The sequence below is a fragment of the Papio anubis genome, chromosome 3 (genome assembly GCF_008728515.1).
Source record: "Papio anubis isolate 15944 chromosome 3, Panubis1.0, whole genome shotgun sequence".
In the NCBI taxonomy this organism is placed as follows: Eukaryota; Metazoa; Chordata; class Mammalia; order Primates; family Cercopithecidae; genus Papio; species Papio anubis.
In genome coordinates, this window is record NC_044978.1 from 98,842,082 (window position 1) to 98,856,569 (window position 14,488).

At 39.1% G+C, this 14,488-nt stretch overlaps 1 protein-coding gene across 6 annotated transcripts in view; it reads left to right on the top strand.

The window, feature by feature from the left end:
* Window positions 1-14,488, top strand: part of KIT (KIT proto-oncogene, receptor tyrosine kinase) — an 83,331-nt gene that overhangs the window by 40,119 nt on the left and 28,724 nt on the right. For 3 of the 6 annotated variants that reach the window (XM_021938619.2, XM_021938617.2, XM_021938620.2), the window contains exons 3-7: window positions 1,243-1,524; window positions 2,591-2,727; window positions 6,232-6,403; window positions 9,657-9,846; window positions 11,965-12,080. In XM_021938619.2, coding sequence (XP_021794311.1) covers window positions 1,243-1,524; window positions 2,591-2,727; window positions 6,232-6,403; window positions 9,657-9,846; window positions 11,965-12,080 — 897 coding nt within the window. The remainder of the gene's footprint in view (window positions 1-1,242; window positions 1,525-2,590; window positions 2,728-6,231; window positions 6,404-9,656; window positions 9,847-11,964; window positions 12,081-14,488) is intronic. The other 3 variants (XM_021938621.2, XM_021938618.2, XM_003898882.5) reach the window with 1 other exon arrangement.

The window sequence follows — 14,488 nt, forward strand, 5'->3', positions numbered from 1 at the left end:
ATAACAAATGTAAGATGTTTGAATACTTAAGTAATCTGTGTTAAGGCAATGAAGGAAGGTGGAGCATCGTTGTAGGAGCTAGACTCAAGTGACCTACAAAGAGTAGATAGAACAGTAACTAGCTATGGCCTGGGACCATACATAGTTCAACCATCATGAAGTCATTTATTTGCAGAATAAATTAGTAAGGCTGGGAGATGCGTAATTTATCTTGGAAAACTTTTTTTCAAAATTGGTCAAGGTTAAGGATAAAACACAAACCTATTTCAATGACCTCAAGTTCATGTTTGTGAAACACCTGATTTTCAGATGGAAAGGACAGTTTAAAAACAGATTTTAAATGTAATCTGTGGGCCTAAACATGTATCTGTATTATCATTACACTGTAGAGGGTGGCAGCATATTGTGTATACGGAATTAGGTTTGTCTGGCTTCTGTGAGGCCCCAATCAGCCTGAGCCACTCCCAGTCTGTGCCTGGTGTCCTGTCATAAAGACTGATAGTGTTCACTTTCACTCACAAGCGTCCTGGCGGGCTACAGTATTTGTCACAGCATTCCTGAAACTCACAAGCTCACCTTGTGCATTTGAAATAATTTGATTTCCAGAAGTTACATTTGCATGTTTCTTCAGAGGAATATGAATCGAGTGAGGCTCACCTATCATGGGTACTAGGTGGCCTGGTGAGAGTTTTCTGGATTCTCTTTAGAATCCGAAAGACTCTGGAGACGGGAAACCCTGGAAAGGGCCATGCACCGAGGGGTTAGAAGGAGGAAGCCTTTCCTGCTCTCACTAGGAATCATCACACTGGCTTATTGGCGGATGATCCCTGGAGTTGTAATAAAGTTTTCCCAAAGTTTTAAGAGCTCTCTGTTGGACCTGGGTTTGAGTTCCAATCAGCCATTTCCAGGTCATGTCACTTTAGGAGGGTTGCTTTTATGACGGTGCAGTTTCATCTATGAAATGGCAATAATGATAGTACTGATCACGGGAGGGGCAATATGAAGATTAAATGAGATTAAGTGTAATGGTGTCCAAGCTTAGTGTGTGATACATGGAAAGCGTTTAATAAATGTTAATTCTCAATAGTACTAGATGGATAAATTTTGCTTTTGTTTACACAGAAAAAAGCAGCCATTTGCGCCACTAGTCATGAAAGGCAACATATTAGATCTTTTACAAAATGTTTTCAGTGTCTGTGACCAGCCATTCCAACTACTAATTTTGGATATGCGCTTCTACAGATCCTGCCAAGCTTTTCCTTGTTGACCGCTCCTTGTATGGGAAAGAAGACAATGACACACTGGTCCGCTGTCCTCTCACAGACCCAGAAGTGACCAGTTATTCCCTCAAGGGGTGCCAGGGGAAGCCTCTTCCCAAGGACTTGAGGTTTGTTCCTGACCCCAAGGCTGGCATCATGATCAAAAGTGTGAAACGCGCCTACCATCGGCTCTGTCTGCATTGTTCCGCGGACCAGGAGGGCAAGTCAGTGCTGTCGGACAAATTCATCCTGAAAGTGAGGCCAGGTACTGGCTGTTTCTTATCTGCTTCTGGGAGTTGAGAACTCACTCATCTAAAGAAGACTTCTCTTTTCGTTGGTCCACCTTAGTGTAGTCAGTCAGGGAGCTGGCTCTTCATAGTTCCCCCAGCTTCAAAAAATGTCATCTGCTTTTGAGTTTGTTTATTTCATGGTCCTGACCCTGTGTGGCGGTTCCACAACTGCCTCTCATAGAGGCGAATGTATCTGCCATCGATTGGCATTTAGACTGGACTGACTTAAGTCAGCCCAAAGTTTCATAACTGCATCAAGTATTCCTTCCAAGAGAAACCCATTGGGCAGCTTCAGTTGTGTTGGTTGAAAAGATTAGCATGCAGATGATTCATTCTTTGATTTACTATTGACATGTGAATTGGCTTTCCCTTCAGCTGATCAATTGCAATGCATTCTCAAACTGTTTGAGATCTGAGAAGGAAAATTCCAGTTGACTGTGGAACTAGTTATTGTTGTGCCATTATGTAGAATATTTCGTTAGCTGGAAGATAATCTAGGTTTTAAATCTCAGGGATCATCTAATTCAACACCAGCTGACATTCAGCTATTGAGTACAGTTTTTACTAAGGCTTTTGAAAAAGTATACTTATTGAAATTAGGGAAAATTTGATTATTTAAAGCCTGGGATTTCCAGAAGTGAGCAGGGTAGGATTTGCATGAGAAAGATGCCTGTTTGCTTGAAAGAATATAAGTAGTCGTTGGTCACATCCTCATGACACCATCAAGGTTGTCTGAAGTAAAGATTAAAGCAGCTTCCCTATGCTAGGGCTTCTCTTGGTTTTGAAAAAGCATTTTCCAGAAGCATTACAATCTCACAGTGGGCATTTCTGTTATTTTCACTCAACGTACTTGAAGGAGGCATGATTTAATTGCTGATACCTTCAGATATGCAAGTTGTACAGATAGGTTAGCACCATGCTTTGTATTTTATTTAAAAGATGACAAAGTAAGCTGTACACATTTGAGGAGAAATGGTAAATCAAAATTTCATGCTATAATACAACAAATTATTTGAGGGGCCACATTTCTTTTCATTCTAGCCTTCAAAGCTGTGCCTGTTGTGTCTGTTTCCAAAGCAAGCTATCTTCTTAGGGAAGGGGAAGAATTCACAGTGACATGCACAATAAAAGATGTGTCTAGTTCTGTGTACTCAACGTGGAAAAGAGAAAACAGTCAGGTGAGTGAATTGCTTCATTCTTCTCAACATATTGTTCTGTCTCTGTGGGAGATGATAAGGTTTCTCTTTAAGAAAGGTCTGTCCTGGAACTACCTCGATTAGTGTAGTGGATTGTCTGGGAGAGTGTTGGGATTGCATATTTCCCCCTTTCATACCTCCACATGGAGATATATACATTTATTATTAGTAACAAATTAATTTTATACATTTATTTTGAGAAACTTGAGGGAACTTCAGATTCATGTTATTACTTCATGCTGTTTCTTTGAAAAACTCTGTTAGGGACTTAAAAAACATGGTTAACTTCATGAATACTTTGATTTAAACTATTTTGATACTGTTTAGGCCAGGCTATTTAAAATATTGAAAAGCGTTGCCACTTCTATACTTAAAAAGAATAGACAGTCTCAGATATTCACCAGAAAAATGTATTTTCTTTCTCTTCCTCTTCCTCCTCCTGCCCCATATTCAACATCGGCAATTTTATACCTGTTTAAAAAACTCTTTGCTAAACAAATAACCATGGTGATTACCATAATGCAAAGACATTGTGATAATATTCATGTAGACCTGTGATGGATGATATCTTGCTAAATGAAGCCTGCCATTGACTGGAAGAATGGATTGTACTGTAGACTATTCTTTCAAACCAATGACTCAGAGAAACATTTTAGTTTTTGTATCATATAATGTAATAAAAACAATAGCTTAGGTATGGATTTTTGGCTAACCTTACAGAATACAATCCCATATTAATTGGCTTTCTATAATCCTTGATTTCAGATGAGAGAACAATTTAGACTGGGTGTGCATTTGAGCCTCTGTATAACTTGAACATTACCCTTTTTTGAGATGAGAAATTAAATTGCCCCAGGCAGTTTTGTTCTGAACCATTTTTCCCAGGAGCCCTGCATGCCATTCCCAATTAATCCACTGGTGTTGGTAGATAAGCCTTCAGTGTTAGGAGCTCTTTGGGGAAATCCCAGTGTGCACCTCCAAGGGTTAAGGAAAACCAAATCACGTGCAAACAATATGTAATGTGTGACTTGCAGATGGGGCTCATGGCTGTCTGCCAAGTTTCATCCATGAATCTTTTATTGATATCTTTTGGCTTAATTTGGAATACTATTAGCACTATCAAATTATTCAAAAATCCATAATATTTTATTCTGACCCTTTGGAATAAGTTTAACTCACAATGTAATTTAGGGTAAAATGACTTTTTAGCATTGTTGCCATTGTTTGTTTCAGCGCAGGGGAATCTTGGAGTTTGTTCAATACTGTTAATCTTGGTTGGTTAGCTTTCTTAATGCCTCTAAACCCTCGCATTTTTACTTACTTATAATCAGAATCTTTGACAGTATCCTAAGTTATGGGCTTTGGGTTTGGATGTTCAGGCTGCATCTCTTGTGACTGCACTATTCCTTTGGGCGCTGACAAGTTCAGTGTTCCTGTTTGAGTTCTGCTGTGGACTCTTGGGCTCTTGAAAGAACTAGAAGGAAGATACCTTAAATCGAGACTTTAGTATGTTATCTGTCCATTGTCACTCTGCCTTTGTAGAGAAGTCTGTAAAACTATGAACTGGGAAAAGCCAGTTTGAAAATGTTGCTTCACCTTGCTTTTACATCTTCTTGACAATTGATCTTATGCTGTGAAATGGTACATTTCTGCCAGTTATTAGAAGACTCTCTTAGAAGGGGGTAGTAGGAAATCTACAAAGTGTTACACACTGGAAAAGTCCTTAAAGATAGTTTTGTTCCCAAATACCCTTTTAGAAACAAAAGTCAAGCCTAGTGATGCTCTTGACTTACCTAAGATCTCACAATTAGTTAACAGCAAAGCAGGTTTCTGTTCTTTTTAAAAAGTTTGAAACATTCAGCTTCAGCAGTCAACTTTTATGTGTGGTTACTTCAATGTAAAAATATTTGTACAACCATAATATTAAAAAATAGGTATAATCCCACCATCATAGATAGCAATGCTGTGTAATAGAAATACATGAACCTTATATGTAATTTTAAATTTTCTAGTAGGCACATTACAAAAAAAAAGGTAAAATTGATTTTAATAATATATTTTATTTGACCCAGTGTGTCTAAAATATTATTCCATAATGTAATGAACATAAAAATTATTAATGAGATGTTTTACATTTTTTTTAATACTAAGGCTTCAACATCCAGGACATATTTTATATTTACAGCACAACTTACTTTGGACTACCAGATTTCAGCTGCTCAGTAGTCCCAAGTGTCTAGTCCTTATAAACGCTATATAGTCTGCATTTTTTCATATTTTTTCTCTTTTCCCCTATGCATATATATTATCACATGATTGCAATTTTAAGGTACATTCAATTTGTGCTTTTTAAATAGGTAAACACCTCTCTTACAGTCATAATGCTATACTTGATGTACATTTAGGTCATTTCTGAGTTTTTACCACAACCAACATGTTGGAGCTTTTATTTTCTGTTGTGCAATTTCCTTAAGTTAAATTTGCTGGAGTTGATCAGAGGGTATGAACATCCTGGCACACTCCTTTCCAGAAGGATTTTTCTGATTTATAATACTGTCAGATGCTTTATTAGGTTTACCAAAGCCTCGCCAAGGAATCACTCTTGGTCTCATTCCATGTCAATATTAACTCCTTTTACTTTACTTAGTTGTTGTTTTTTTTTTTTTTCTCATTGTGATAGGAGTGTGTGTACATTACAGAAAATTTGGAAGATGCAGAAAGCTATATTTGACTTTCTTTAATCTTTTCAGAAAGCTGTTGTAGCTTATGTTATGGTTTCCCCCATGACTTTTTAAATACGAGAAATCTCTCCATGTCTCGTCTGCAGACAAATAATGAGTGAGATGGTGTTATCACAAGGGTAAATGCACAACCTTTTCTTTTCAGCTCATGCTTAAATAATTTGGGCCTTGTTCTTAGATGTCTGTTATACCTTGAAACTCCCATCAGTGGTTCACAAGATTCTGCTGGGTGAGAACTGCAGGATGAGTTTCCAAGCTAGTTGTTAATATTGTGATTCTGTTTTCATTCTTGCAAATAATAAATTTTAACAAAATAGAACATTATTGTTATTAGCAGTGTGTTTGCTCTCAGTTGTTGGGACATAGAATAGAAAAAGATATAACAGGACATGACAAAAATATGTTGACTCATATTACAAAATATCAGTATCCCATAATATTTCATATATAGCAACTTTTAAAATTTAACATTGCATAGAATTTGGAATTATACATACTAGGGTTAAGAAATGAATTTTCATTTTTTTCCCAATCATTAATAATGACTGTCTTTCAATATAATCCTGTAATATGAAGTGTTCCAATGACAGACTTGTCATGACGCTTTATTATTCTTACTTAAGTAGTGTATAATGAAAGCTAATATGGAGAAGTTAATTGCTGCTATTTTTAATTTATCTAGGAAAGATTCTGAATATAAATTATATGGTAATCTTTATTTTTTTTTCTCCTTTTCTGAAACCAGCAGACTAAACTACAGGAGAAATATAATAGCTGGCATCACGGTGACTTCAATTATGAACGTCAGGCAACGTTGACTATCAGTTCAGCGAGAGTTAATGATTCTGGAGTGTTCATGTGTTATGCCAATAATACTTTTGGATCAGCAAATGTCACAACAACCTTGGAAGTAGTAGGTAAATACCTCTATGGGAATGTTTAAATTACTGGCAGTAGTGAAAGAAGAAATTACTAGATAGTTTCCTTTTTATGTAAATGGAATGTTGAACAGATTCTTAGAATTTTGTTATCACTGAATGAATGAATGAAAATTATTGTAGCCTCTTGCAATGAAAGCACAAAACCAAATTCTACCAGTTTATTGGAGGAAAGTGGAAAGCTGTTACTAAAATTGTTCAAACCTATTATTCTCTGTGCACCCCACCCTCCTTTCCCCACCAAACAAACAAAAGTTGAGGTTTTTCAAAAAAGCTAGTGCTCGCTGAATGACTTGAGTTTGGAAACGGATGTAGAATTTATCAAGGATCACAAATGCTTAGAGCCTGAAGTATTTCTCTGAAACTTTTGGTAGGGGCTCTGCCCCTTGATTTATTGTTTTGCCACTCATCAGCTCTAGTTCCTTGTAGTAAGGACTGAATTGGACTATTCCTCCCTAGTATGCCCTACCTCCTTATCTCACCTGTTCTCTAAGCATAAAGGTAATAGCATAAACCTTCAGGAAGGAGTGACATTGGGACACAGGTCATTGGTTCTACAAAGCGTAAACTACAACATGGTAATCTGTCCCCGGGCCCCATCATATCTGGTATGCACAATTGGTTTAGCCTTATCTTCTCTACTCTAGAAATTTCACTAAATATTTATTTTCTAGTTAAAGAGAGCAGAGCATAGTGAGTTTCTTCATGCTTTTGATTTACTGAGATTAATAAGTATTTTTAAATTACTTTGTTTACAATTTTTTTTGTCTTTTGAGTATTGTTTGAATTTAATCCATTTTTCTGTCTTTTTAGTACAGCCATGTTCCTAGTGCTTGACTTTCATTAAATGCTTCTAGGGTGGCAAAATTCTTTATCAAAAACAAGAATAAAGTGATGCAGTATTTGTTTTCATCTCTTTCCTCGCCTCACCAAATTTCTTCAATAATTTATGTGGCAGTATTAAAGCTTTATGATTATCCCACAATAATCTCGTAAAATTTTGGCATTTCTGCCCATGTTATAATGGACAGTTTCTCCCTAGACTGAACATGGAAAAGATACTTTACTTGCAATTATAGTCAGCACACAGAAAGTGTACTACTTTGTTCCTAAACATGATTGTGAACCATTTATTAATTTGAATAGAAGGCTATGCTTTTAAAATATTAAACTCCATAAGCACTAATTTGCTAAGTTGATTAGGGAGCATGTTGATATATCAGCTTCAGCTCCAGAAAGCAATTAGTAAGGATGTTTTGAGAACATTGTTGTATGTAATCGGATTTTTAAAATCCATTCATCACTTTCCAAGAATTATCACTGTATGACTGGAAGGACTTGTGGCTGTGAAACCTGAATCTGGTTTTGTATTGTTTTGAGAATGGGCTGGGGTGGAACAGGAACAGGAGGAGACAAAGAGAAAAGTAATTTTTTAGTGGCTAGGAGGAGGATTTGGATCCATCATGGAGTGATGAAGAGAACAAGGCTTTGGGATCACTCTTTTTTTAAGAAATAATTTTTTTAATTATATATTTTTAAGATACACAACATGATGTTATGGGGTACATATAGATAGTAAAAAGATTACTGTAGTGAAGCAAATTAACATATTCATCATCTCACAAAGTTACCCTTTCTTTGTTTTTGGTTTTGTGATAAGAGCTGTTAACATTTTACCTGGTTTTGAATTGGGGGCTCTGCCTGTAATCCCAGCACTTTGAGAGGCTGAGGCAGGCAGATCTCTTGAGCCCAGGAGTTTGAAACCAGCCTGGGCAACATGGGATTTCTACCAAAAATACAAAACCCAAATTTCAATGGGTTACAAACCCCATTTCTACCAAAAATACAAAAATTAGCCAGGCGTGGTGACACATGCCTGAGTTGCAGCTACTTGGGAGGCTGAGGCAGGAGGATTGCTTGAACTCAGGAGGTCGAGGCTTTAGTGAGCTGTGATTGTGCCACTGTGCTCCGGCCTGGGCAACAGAGGGATACCCTGTTTCAAACAAAACAAAACAAAAAAACAAAAGACTAAGTGTCACAATTATTAAGTAAAAGATATGCTAAAGTACTTAAAGTAGTTCTTAGGACATAGTAAGCACATAAATGGTGGCCACAAAGATAATGTTAGCAATTACTTTATTGCTTTCTTTTTCAAGATCTTTTTAATATTATTATATAACCTTTTCTAAGGACTCCATTACTTATTTAACTAGTTCTCTGTTTTGCCAGTTTAAAAATTATAATAGTGTATGATAGTGTAAATAGCACTTTTTTTTTTTTTTTGGCCTATAGCTATCTATCTCATTTTAGGAAGAGTTCTCATATGGAAATTACAAGATTTAATCAAGGAATAGATAATTTTAAAAAATCTATATTGCTAAATGCTTCCTAAAAGAATTGTGCCAATTTACAGTGTGTAATTCAGCATGCTACTTTTACCACACTGGCAAAATTATTGAGTTTAGTTAAAATTAGTTTTGCTATTTTTAATAAGTGAAAAGTGATGTCTTATTTTAATTACTAGTTTAGCTAAACATTTTTTCTACATTTTATTCTCCTCTTTTTCCTGTTACATTATTTTACTATATAGACATTTAAAAATATTTATAGATTTAAATTTGTCTTTTATGATGTTTTTCTTCTGTTGCTTCTAAAATGCCTAGAAAACTGCCCCCTCTGTAGAAGTTTCATAGGAGTCAATTCTGTTATTTAGTTAAAAATATCATTTTATTGTTAAAATGCTCTTTGATTTATCTGTGATATATGGTAAGAAGACCTAAGGTTATTTTTCTTCAAATACTAAAGAACATTCTTTGAACATTTTTATTAAACATTAGGGGTCCCTTTTTTCCCCTTGATTTATGATACCTTATCACATATACAATTATGTTGGGTCTGTGTATGAACTCTCTATTTATTCCAAATATTTTTTAACCTAATAAACATCAAGACTAGTAGATTTAGAAGACTTTTAAGATGGTAACAATCTTTAAGAGGATTGCTTAAGAGACGGAGATGGGAGAATCAGTATTTCAAATGTGTATCCTTTCTCACTTGTGACAGTGATTCTACAAGAGCAGAATAAAATGGAAAACGGCTAGTTAAAATGCTCTTACTGCCAATTAATACTGGAAATCAATCAATTATCTTTATAATTCCAAGGTGAGGTTCTGTTTTTTTGTCCAGTAGTTGTAGGTAATGGTTTCTTTCTGTCTTATTTCATTCTAATTAGATAAAGGATTCATTAATATCTTCCCCATGATAAACACTACACTATTTGTAAACGATGGAGAAAATGTAGATTTGATTGTTGAATATGAGGCATTCCCCAAACCTGAACACCAGCAGTGGATCTATATGAACAGAACCTTCACTGATAAATGGGAAGATTATCCCAAGTCTGAGAATGAAAGTAATATCAGGTAAGAAATAGACCTTGCCCTAGGGGATTATACATTACCCCCTTTTCCACTGGGCTTATCAGATTATTTCTGTAACCCGTAAATCCACAAGAAGATACCTGGTAAAGAAGAAATTCTGGGGCTGCTTCCTGTGTCCTCATCCTAGTATTCCATTTTGTTGTGTGTTTAGAGCATACACATGTGTGCACACACACACACCTGTGGGCCTCAGTTTTCTCACTTGTAAAATGGAAGACAGTTTTCTAGAGATCTGAGCTTAGCTCAAAGCAGTAACTGGCATGTACTCGGGATACAGCAAGTCTCTTCAGAGAAAAAGGGAAGTTAATACTTATAATTGTTTCTTAAAGCTCTAAGAAAACTAAGAGCCAAATAGCTTCGCTTCAGGCAATGAACCGTGTTCTTTTACATTAGACCTCTCATTTGATCCTCAAAACATTATAGTAAAAATAGTAGCAATAGTAATACTTCAGGTAAGACATAAGTGCTTTTTTCTGAAGCATGGTTCTAAGTACTTTACATATATTCACCCACTGACCTGAAGCCTCACAGACATTGTGAGTAGGCATTCTTATTTCCCACCATTTTTATAGAAGAGGAGACAGAGGTACAGAGGGGTGAGGTAATTTGACCAAGACGGAATGGCTAATAAGGGCTAAGTACCTGGATAGGGTTTTGCTCTCTTTTTCCAGTCAGGACTGTTGACTGTTGGAAAAATATGGGTGAGAGATGATAGCGTCCCGGGCCAAGGGCTAAAGGTTGGAGGGAAGAGGATAGATTTGGGAGGTCTCCGGGTGATTGAGAGGGCAGGAGAGGCAGGGAGGAGTTGAAGATGGCTTTAGGTTGGGTGGTGAGAGACCATCCCATTCAAGGAGAGGAGGAGGAGGCAGAGGGGCAAATTTCTGAGGAAAGACAGTGACTTCAGTTTGCGGTTTGTTGGATTTCAGATTGATAGTGGGATCTTGAGTGGGATTGTTCATGTAGGAAGTATATTAGGTCAAACGCCCTAGAAGCAGAGCCTGAGACAGGGATTCTGAGACAAGTGACTTATGCAGGGAGAGAGAGACTGACCAGGGAGTAGGGGAGGAGGGGTCGGGGGGAAGGGAGGCAAATAAGGATGTGGCTCAGATGGCCCCAAACCTCAGTCTTATCCAGGAGCTGAGCGGGGCTTTTGCACCTCTCTGGCTGTCAGTCACTTACTGGCTGTAGACCTGGCTGTACAGTCAGCTTCTTCCAAGGACCGCGCAAGGGCAATCCTTGGGAGAAAGCTGCAGTCAAGGGTTTGGGGCCGTGAAAGTAGCTCTGTAGAGGAGACATGGTACAGAGAACCCTGCACTGGAGGTAAAGACGTGAAGCCTGTGGGCCAGCAGCGAGCAGCTCAGTGTGAGAGAGTGGGCTGCCCAGGGAGCTCGCACAGTGTGAGAATCGGAACACCGCCTATGGCAAGTTGGTGTTGTGGCCCATGTGGATCATGTGTGTCATGGGCTGCCCAGGGTGACACATGTACATCAGAGCCCCTGCCAGTAACCCCGACAGGATGGTAGGGTGCTCAGTGTACACAGCCCTATATGGCAGCCTTGCAAGAAGTCAGAAGCTTGAGCAGCAAATACTACCAGGAGCACTGAGAATCTCCGGGGTGGAGGAAAACCAGGAGATGGGGGTGTTGCAAGAAGGAAGGTGAGCAGCGTGGACCTCGCTGAGGGCCCAGAGTGTCTGTATGAGGGCAGTGAGCATGTGCGTGCAGAGCAGGCAAGTTCAGGACACTGTGGGGAGCAGGCTCCTGCAGCAGCATGGGCAGGGGAGGAAGTGGTATGGGGACAGCCCGGAGTGGTGGGGGAAGGGGGAGGTGGTGGGCCAGTGGAGAGACTGCAGCCTCTGTCAGGTTGCCTTTGTGCTTAACTTTCCTCCCTCTGTGTTCTTTCACAACAGGCGTTTGTCCCAGATGGAATATGTGTGTGCGTGTGTGTGTATCTGTTAATGTGGATTTTGCTAATATTTACTGAATTAAATGAGTTATATTTTTCCTCAAACAGGCATAGATTTCCAGGTAGAAACTGAAAAAGACATGCCTTCCAAGGCAGACTATCCACAGGTGATTGATTAATTGTCTTTTCTTTGTAGATACGTAAGTGAACTTCATCTAACCAGATTAAAAGGAACTGAAGGAGGCACTTACACATTCCTAGTGTCCAATTCTGACGTCAATGCTTCCATAGCATTTAATGTTTATGTGAATAGTAAGTAACATGAAGGGCTCCTTATCTTTTAATTCTTTATTCTTTTAAAATTGTGGCTCGTGTTTGTAACAGCTGCAAGGACTCAACTTGTGTTCTATGTAAATAACGTTTCATGATAATCTTGACCTTCACAGAGACTTTGTGGTTTGGTGGTTAGAGTGTGTCAAAAAACCAGTTCCTTGTCCTACATTTCACTGACCACAGGACCTTGTAGAAGTTGCTCAAATTCTGTGTGCTGCCTTTGAAGTAAACAAAGGAGCCATAGGAGTTGACCATAACAGTTGTTTGAGGGAAAATGTATTATTATTGATTGTTGGAATGGGGGGATAGTGGTTGAATAGGAGCTGAATTACTATATCAGGAAAGAGATGCTATCGAGCCCTGACATGATTTCTTTGTTACAGTGCCATCTCTTTTGAGGTGTGGTGATGTTATTTGTGTTTAGATTGCTCTTCCACTGAGACAAATGCAATATTGACAGGCCCATGGCTCACTACTGAGTACCATGTGGTATGTGGGAGAAGGTAGCAGATGGTTTAAGATGGGAGATGGGCATGGCCATGGGCATCTGTGGGGTCCCACCCACCCCACTCCTACAGCCCACCACTTCTTAGAGAAATGTCTGCTCTGAAGTTGAGGCCAAGGGAGCCCAATCATGAGCTAGAGCGTTTGCCAAGTGCAGGGCTTCTTCCTGGCTCCACTCTGGGCCCTGTGTGCATTTCCAAGGAATGTGCCTGCCACACCATACCTGCTAGGGCAGGGAAGGCCCCCAAAGACTAGGAATTCCAAGGAGTGGCCCAACAAATGACTCTCAGAATTGGTTTTCCTGGGTGTGTGGAGGATGAGGAGACACCTGGAATATTTCATAGAGAAGAGCTTAGGAGCTGGGCACTTTATGTGTGTTGGGCTATAGGGAGTTGTGGGAACAAAGGACTGGGGCCAATTCCTTGTCTTAAAGGAGCTTACTTGCTGTACAAAGTGTTGTGGTTTTGGTTTTTTTTTGTTTTCGAGACAGAGTCTCTTGCTCTGTCTCCCCAGCTGGAGTGCAGTGACATGATCTCGGCTCACTGCAACCTCCACCTCCCAGGTTCAAGTGATTCTCCTGCCACAGCTTCCTGAGTAGCTGGGAGTATAGGCATGCCACCACACCCAGCTGATTTCTGTATTTTTAATAGAGATGGGGTTTCACCATGTTGGCCAGGATGGTCTTGAACTCCTGACCACAAGTGATCACTTGCTTCGGCCTCCCAAAGTGCTGGGATTATAGGCATGAGCCACCGCTCCCAGCTAGATGTTTTGTTTGTTTGATTTTGAGACAAACATGTTTTTGTTTTCAAACATGTTGACAAACATGTTGAGCCAGCGTCTGTCTCTGTCACCCAGGGTGGAGTGATCGATCATAGCTCACTATATCCTTGTACTCCTGGGCTCAAGAGATCCTCCTGCTTCAGCCTACCAAATAGCTGGGAGTACAGGCATGCACCACCACACACAGCTAATTTTTAAATGTTTTTTAGAGACGGGGATCTTGCTTTGTTGCCTAGACTGGTCTTGTCCTCCTGGACTAAAGCAATCCTTCTGCCTTGTCCTCCCAAAGCACTGGGATTATGGGAGTGAGCCACAATGCTCAACCTGTATGAAGTCATTTTACATAATTGTCTTATTTGATGCTACAGCTCAGGAAAGATGGTAGGGTGGGTGGTGTGAACCATTTATAAATGAAGAAAAGAAATAACTGGACAGATTTTGATTGCTAATCCAGAGTCTTTTGACTATATGAGCATTTCAAAAATTGTGTTTTCTGAATAAGACATTCATACGAGTTTAGATGAAGAAGGTCACATTCATGTAATTAAACACATATCTTTATTACTGGCCTTCCCAGAATCCTAATGTGCTGATGTGACTTTGCCGGAGGGGGCCATGGGATAGGAAGTATATATCCCAAACTTATTTGATCACACAGTTCTCCCTTTTCAAGGGAAACATTAATTATTATCTGAGTTCCAGCAAACAGTTTTGATTACATAGCATTTCACTGGCCCTCAATTCAAGTATCTCTAGATTAATTTCAATGTGAATCAGAAAGTAATAGTATATAGAGGCTGGACGTGGTGGCTCGCACCTGTAATCCCAGCACTTTGGGAGGCCGAAACAGGTGGATAACCTGAGGTTGGGAGTTCGAGACCAGCCTGGCCAACATGGTGAAACCCCTTCTCTACTAAAAATACAAAAATTTAGCTGGGTGTGGTGATGAGTGCATGTGATCCCAGCTACTTGGGAGGCTGAGGCAGGAGAATCACTTGAACCCTGGAGACAGAGGTTGCAGTGAGCTGAGATCGCACCATTGCACTCCAGCCTGGGCGACAGAATGAGAGTCCGTCTCAAAAAAAAAAGTTATAGTATAC